The sequence below is a fragment of the Echinops telfairi genome, unplaced genomic scaffold (assembly GCF_000313985.2).
Source record: "Echinops telfairi isolate 266 unplaced genomic scaffold, ASM31398v2 ScPeMD7_7473;HRSCAF=8511, whole genome shotgun sequence".
Lineage (NCBI taxonomy): Eukaryota > Metazoa > Chordata > Mammalia > Afrosoricida > Tenrecidae > Echinops > Echinops telfairi.
Window position 1 is genome coordinate 6,325,864 of NW_022111377.1, and position 7,424 is coordinate 6,333,287.

Sequence of the window (7,424 nt, forward strand, 5' to 3'; positions counted from 1 at the left end):
CACAATTGATGTGTGTATGAATGGATTGTGATGAGAGTTGTATGAGCCCCTAATAAAACGATTTTAAAAAAAGATTAACCCCAATGTATCACAAACAAGAGACCATTCTAGAACAATATTCTGTGGTTGCACATTGTCTCTTGGAGAGCAAAACATATTTTGCTTGCTTCTTCACTTGGCCCTCCATATCTCGTGTGGGCTTGCCTGCCATTGCTCTTCAACTGCAGAGGGTGGCAGTCTCTGCGATGTCTAGCTTGCAGGCCTGGCCAAGTCTAGAGAAACTACCGTGGAGTTGAAGACAATGAGCGGAAAAAAGAAAGGCGCTGTACTTGATTTCCCATCTTGGCGTACACACGTTACTTCCTTTGATTTTCACAAGGAGATAGTAACTATGCCCCCATTTTACAGATGAGGAAATCCAGGTTCAGTGGCGTGTGTGTGTTTGTGTGTGTGTGTGTGTGTGTGTGTGTTTTAAATTATTTGACCAGGGGTGCATAGCCAGTAGCAGAAGAGCTTGTAGGTTTGTTTTATTTTTATAACAGGCTGGTTTAGGTTTATAGAGAAGCTGTGCAGCAAGTCCATGCAGTCTCTCTCCCCTTCAAGTTTTCTCTCCTGTTAAACATTATGCATTTCTGCCCTCGGTTTGCATCAGGGTTCCTGCTGTGTTGCACAGTCCTGTGGATTTGACAACTGCATAATGTCATGTCTCCACCGTGGCAGATTCATGAAGAATAGTTCATCCACCCGTAAAATGCCCTGTATTCTGCCTATTTGTCCAAAACCTCCCCTTCCCTTCTCCTCCCAGCTTTTCATTGCCCCTCTAGATTTTCCTTTTCGAGGATGGCATATATGTGGAGTCACACAATAGGTAGTTTGTTCAGGTCGCCTTCTTTCACGTTGTGACTCTCACATAAGGTTTCCTTCATGACTTTTCATAGCTTGAGAGTTCATTTTTTATCGTGAGATAATATGTCACTGTATGAACAGCCCACAGTTTACTTTGCCATTCACCTATCGAAAAATAGCATGGTTGCTTCCAATTTGGGGGCAGTTTTGAAGAAAGCTGCTATAGGCATTTGTGTGCAGGATTTATTTGTCGTTTTCATCTCACTCGGGTCAATAACTAGGATGGTGATTGCTGGAGCAAGTGATAAGCCTGCATTTAGCTTTGTAAGAAACTGCCAAACCCTCTTCCCAAAGTAGGCTTCCATTTTGCATTTCCACCAGCAGTGAAGTGGTTTTCTGTTTCTCCATATTCCTGCCAGCATTTGGTGTTGCCAGCGCTTGGAATCTGAGCCATTCCAATAGGAATGTAGTAAGCGGTTCATTTGATTTACACAATGGCCTGGCCCAACTCTGGAAAAGAATACCATGCTGAATGGAATAGAAGGCCGATGAGAAAGAGGAAGATCCTCAAGGAGATGGATCAACAGTGTGACTTCAGCAATGGGCTCCAAGACAATCGTCAACCTGCGGCCGGACCAGGCAGCGTTTCGTCCTATTGTTCAAAGGGTTGCTATGAGTCAGAGCCAACTCAGTGGCATCTAACCACACTATAGCGACAACCATGACTTTGGGAGTCCTTGGGTGGTCTAAACTCACTCTCCTGTTAACCAAAAGGAAGGTGGTTCATAGCCACCCAGAGGTGCTCTGGAAGAAAGGCTTGAGGATCTATTCCCCAAATCTCCGCCCTGGTATCCCTGTGGAGCGCAGGTCCACGATGCCACACGAGGGGCCACCATAGTTGGAATAAACCATCATACGCATGTGCTATTGGTAGTGCAGCAGAAGGCTCACCTCCCATGTAGGAAACCTGGCTTTGACTCTTTGCCAATGCACCTCATGCTGTTGTCTGTCAGTGGAGGCTTGTGTGTTGCCATGACGCTGAACACAGTTCAACAGAGCTTCCAGACTAAGCCCAACTAGGAGCCAAAGGCCTGACCACCAACTTCCAAACACCAGGCAGTGAACACCACTCTCTGATACACCATCTGTCATGGGGAGGCTGCAGGATTGGGCAGCAATCCCGCCCCCCACCCACCAATGTGTAGGGGGTTTCCAGGAGTCAGTGACCAACTTGATAACACCCAAAATCATCTCAACAGTGACATATGATGAGCATTTTTTTTACATGCTTCTTGCCATCTGTAGATCTCTGGTGGGCTTTCTGTTTGAATCTTTAGTGCACCCCACCCTTTTTGGTTTTGGTTTTTTGATTGAGCTATTTGCTTCCTTGTGAAATTTTGAGTTCTTTGCATATCTTTTCTACAAGTCCCTTATCAAATGTGAATGTTGCCGTTATTTTCTCCCAGTCTGTGACTTGTCTTCTGGTCTCTTAACAGTGTATGTTGCAGGGCAGAGGCTAAAAGTTTCTCTCTGACTATTATTTATTTTGCTGTCGAGAAGATACACAGCAAAACATAAACGAGTGCAACAGCTTCTGCAAGGACAATTTACTGACATTGATTATATTCTTCCAGTTGTGTAACCTTTTCACCCTCCCTGTTGAGCGGTTCCTCCCTCATTGACACAAACTTACTGCCCTCCCAGGCTCCTATCTAATCTTCCAAGTTGCTGTTGTCAGTTTAGTCTCATGTGGATCAACAAGTGAGGCTAAATTGTTCTATTGTAGGACGACTTTAGGAACTTTTGATTATTTTTTATATTAGCTCAGGGAAAGACTCTCAGAAGCTCGTCTACCCTCCATGGCTCTAAAAAGTCCTGAGTCCATGAGAACTTGAAATTCTGTTCTGTGTTTCCCCCACTTTATTCAGTATTCTTCCACATCATCTTTGATCAAATCTTCAGTAATGATAGCCAGGCACCATCCAGTTCTTCTGTTCTCATGAAAAATGAGGTAATTCCTCATGAAGACCATTAGCTATGCATTCCATATCTCACTCATATTCTTTTTATGTGCAAGAAAAACTTTATCTCAAAAAGTAAGTATATATCAAGCAAACATCCCAGCCCAACTCAAGTCCATCAGTCCGAGACTAGTCCATCAGTCCCTCTTCAGACTCACGCAGCCACATGCAATGATGCCGAATGCAGGAAGATCACAGGCCAATGGGCAAAAAGTCAAGAATGTTTCAAGGCATCTACCTGGTTCATCAACTAGAAGAGATTAATATTTGTGCTCCTTCCAAAGCAAGGTGATTCAATAGATATGGAGATTATTGAACAGTATCATTAATATCACAAGCTAGCAACATTTTGCTGAAGAAAATTTTTAAATGGTTGCAGCAATATATCAACAGGGAGCTGCCAGAAAATTAAGCAGATTCAGAGGAGGGTGCTGAATGAGGAATAGCTTTTGTTGATGTCAGATGGATCTTGGTTAAAAGCAGAGAATACTAGAAAGGTGTCTACTTGGGATTTACAACCAACTATAGATAACATTGTGAAGAGTGGGAAGTCCAGAATAGTTGTGTGAATGTGGGATCTGTCCACAGACCAATAGAGGCAGTCATTGAAATAGAAGAGGGGGTAGTCCAGGGTGTACAATCAGGAAAGGTCTATATGCGGGTTGTCTACTTTCGCTATGTTTACTTTATTTGTATGCTGAGTAAATAATTTGAGGAGCTGGACTATACGTGAAGAACTCAGCATCAGGATGGGTGGACGATTTGGTAATAACCTGTGATTTGCAGATGACACAGCTTTGTTTTCAGCAAGCAGAGAGGACCTGGAGCGTTCAATGATGACCAAAGACTACAGTCTTCGCACATATTACAAATACTCCAACACAAAGCAAACAAAGTTCTCACACCTGGGCCAGTGAGTGACATCATAATAAAGGAAACACTGAAGTTGTCCGGGATTTTATTTTACTTGGTTTTCCCCATCAAGGCCAGGGAAGCAGTGGTCAGGATGCCGATCCATTGTGAAAACGTGCTGCATGGGGTCTCTGTAAAGTGTGAAAGAGGAAAGCTGTCCCTTTGAGGACTAAGGTGCACCTGACCCAAGCCATGGTCATTTTCAATCACCTCATCCACGTGAAAAAGTTGGACAATGCACAAGGAAGACAAATGGAGAGTCGATGCCTCTGAATTGCTGTGTTGGTGAAGACTATTGGTATACTATGGACTGTCAGAAGAACAAGCAAATCTGTTTGAAATACAGTACAGATAAAATACTCCTTAGAAACAAAGCTTTGTGACACTTCATCTCACCTACTTTAGTCATGTTGTCAGAAGAGGCCAGTCCCTTGAGAAGGACATCATGGATAGTAAAGTTGAGAATCAGGGGACAATAGAAAACCCTTAATGAGGTGAATTGACACCGTGGGTATACAACAATGGGCTCACGCATGTGAGAATGATGTGAGAATGGCCAGGGAAATGTTTTGATCTGCTGTATCTGACCTTGCTATGAGTTGGAACAACTTGTACCTGAATTATGGTGCTGGAGAAGAATACTGCAAGGACCATGGACCGCTAAAAGGGAAACCCAAGCTGTCTTGGAAGAGGTATGGCCAGAGTGCTCCTTAGAGGTAAGGGTGACAAGACTTTGTCTCTTGCACTTTGGACATTTGTCAGGAGAGACCAGTGGCTGCAGAAGGACATCATGCTAGGTAAGGGGGAAGGGCAGTGAAAAAGAGGAAGGCCCTATGCTGTAGGGTCATGATGAGGTGGTGTTGACTCGGTGACAGTGAGTGAGTTCTATATGGGAGCCCTGATGGTGCACTGGTTATGTAATGGGCTTCAACCCCAAGGTCAGCAATTTAACACCACCAGCTGCTCCATGGGAGAACGATGGGGCTTTCTACTTCTGTAAAGGGTTATAGTCTTGGAAATCATAGGGGTGGGTCTAGCCTGCCCTATGAGTTGGTATCGACTTGATGTTTTTTGCTTTGATTCTGTAGATGCCAAATCTAGTTGGTTTATAGTATTATTGTGATCCTCTGTTTCTTTGTTGTTGTTCTTTCTAGATGGTCTGTGCAATATTGGTAGTCATATATTTAGACTAGGGAGAAAGAGGTCGTATAATAGTAGTATTATTTATTTCTCCTTTCGGTTCTATCGATATCTGCTTCTTATAAAGATGACGTCTTAAAGCCTATTTTGTCTGATGTTAAGATGCCACCCTGCCCTTCTTGGCCTGTGCTTGCATGGCATCGTTTTTCATCTTTTCACTTTCAACTATTTGTGCCCTCGGGTTTAAGGTGTGTGTCTTAAAAACAGCATACAGTTGGATTGTGTTGTTGTGAGTTTTTGTTCTTGTTTTGTTTTGATGAATTTCCCCTTTACTCCTGCTTACTGAAGGCTTTTGGATCATGAGTGTTGGATCGTGTCACAGTCTATTTTCTTCATGGATTATATGCTTTTCCGGGTTTAGATTTTGATTTCTTTGGTCTTTCCATCATACCACACAGCTGAGTGACATCACAAGATCTCCAAATTAGGATCAGTGGCAACTGATAGAAGCCAAATACATGGCAGGGCCACTCAATTATCATTACAATCAAACACTGAATGGAAGTAAACAAACATGTACACCCCACCCGCCCCAATAGTTTCTTTATCCAAATCTACATCAACCTCTTCCTCTGCCTTCCAAGCTACTGGTCACACATCGGAGGAAATGGATTAATAACCTATTCATTCAATCATTCATTCACTCAACCAGTAATCGTGAAGTGGCTTTTATATGTGAATCAGGCAGTGCAACAAAGATAAGTCCAGGATCAAAACTAAGCCTATTGCTGCCCAGTTGATTCCAACTCACAGTGTGTCACGTGTTATCAAGCAGAACAGTTCCATAGCGTGCTCTTAGCTGTAACCTTTATGGAAGTAGGTTGTAAGGGCCTTCTTGTGTGGTGCCGTGGGGTGGATTGAACTGCCCACCTTTAGGTTAATCGTCTAGTGTAAAACATTGGTGATACCCAGTGGCCTGATAAGCCCTAGGAAAGGAATTCTGATTAGATACCTGTTGGTATAAAAGTAGAGCAGTTTTTCTAACCATTTTCCCCTTCTCCTCCAATTTTGAGGTGTGACTGTGAATGGAGAGTTAATCGGGGCCCCTGCTCCTCCAAATGGCCACAAGAAACAGCGCACATACTTCCACACGATCACCATCCTCATCAATAAGCCAGAGAGATCTTATCTTGAAATCACACCCAAGAGAGTCATCTTGGATGGTGGGGAGCGGCTGGTCCTCCCTTGCAATCAGAGTGTGATGGTGGGGACTCGGGGACTGGAGGTCTCAGTATCTGCCAATGCCAATGTCACCGTCACCATCCAGGGCACTATTGCCTTTGTCATCCTCATTCACCTCTACAAAAAGCCAGCGCCCTACCAGCGAAACCACCTGGGCTTCTACATCTCCAATAGCAAAGGCCTTTCCAGCCACAGCCACGGGCTCTTAGGTAAGCACTACAGTCTTATTCACATTGAATTCAAAGGACGAGCATGAAATCTCCCAAAGTGAAGCTGACATTGCCAAGATCTTTAGCTTGGTTGGGAGATTCAGTAGGAGAATGTGCATGCGTATGCATATGTGCATGCCTGTGTGTGGGTGTGGGTGGGTGCGTGCACACATTTGTATATATGTGTGATAGGAAGGCAGCTTTTGTCTCCTGATGACTTTTGGGGGTAGGAACAGGTTTTATAAAGTTCTCTCTAGCATTCTGGGAAAGCATGCAAAGAAATTGAGAGTATTCATCTTAACATCTGGTTCTTTACCACTCGGCAAGAAGATGCAAATACAGGGCGATCCATGGCCCAGCACTGGACACGAGACCTATATCCCTTCCCTCAGAGTCAGTCACGTTGCTATGAGCAGCCAGTAGCCTACTCTGGCTTGCTCTCGGCCACTTTCAATTTCACCTGGAGCCCTAACCCCCAGAGGAGAGAGCAAGCCCGGCTTCAAAGGCAGGACGTCCTGGCACTTGAGCTGGGGGCCTTTCTGTGCAGCCTTACTGCCAAACCCGAGCCCCCTCTCACCGATGCAGGCCTGCATGCCATTGGCCTCCGAGATGCCCTCCCTTGGCCTCTAGCATTTTGATTTTGAGTATTAGCAGTAACTGAACTGAATATTCTTCACTCCCCAACCCCAGTCCACAAAATGACAAGCCGGAAGGTGACCCTATATCTTCATGACCTTCCATAATCAGGAAGGAAAGGGGGCAAGACCTGACCCAACTTCTCGGTCAGTTCCTGTCTTGTCCCCAGCCACTTCCTAGGGGACCGGAGTGATTTTGATGTTGAGTTCGTCTGAGAGACGGGACAGCTTCCAGAAAAAGCAGGTTGTTATGAATCAAACCTCAGCTCTCTCCTCTCCAAAAAGACTCCTGGTGACCTGACCCTCTAGGACAGAGTAAAGCTGTCCCACACAGTTCTCAAGGCTATCTATCATCTTAAGGGAAGCAGATTGCCACAGCTCTTTTCTACACAGTCACTGGTGGGCTCAAACTGCTGACC

At 44.6% G+C, this 7,424-nt stretch overlaps 1 protein-coding gene across 1 annotated transcript in view; it reads left to right on the plus strand.

Annotated features, from left to right (window-relative positions):
- Nucleotides 1–7,424, plus strand: part of ITIH5 (inter-alpha-trypsin inhibitor heavy chain 5) — a gene marked incomplete at its 5' end in the record, with an annotated part of 125,102 nt that overhangs the window by 115,830 nt on the left and 1,848 nt on the right. The window contains one exon of the mRNA XM_045285585.1: nucleotides 5,993–6,370. Within this exon, the coding sequence (XP_045141520.1) occupies nucleotides 5,993–6,370 (378 nt within the window). The remainder of the gene's footprint in view (nucleotides 1–5,992; nucleotides 6,371–7,424) is intronic.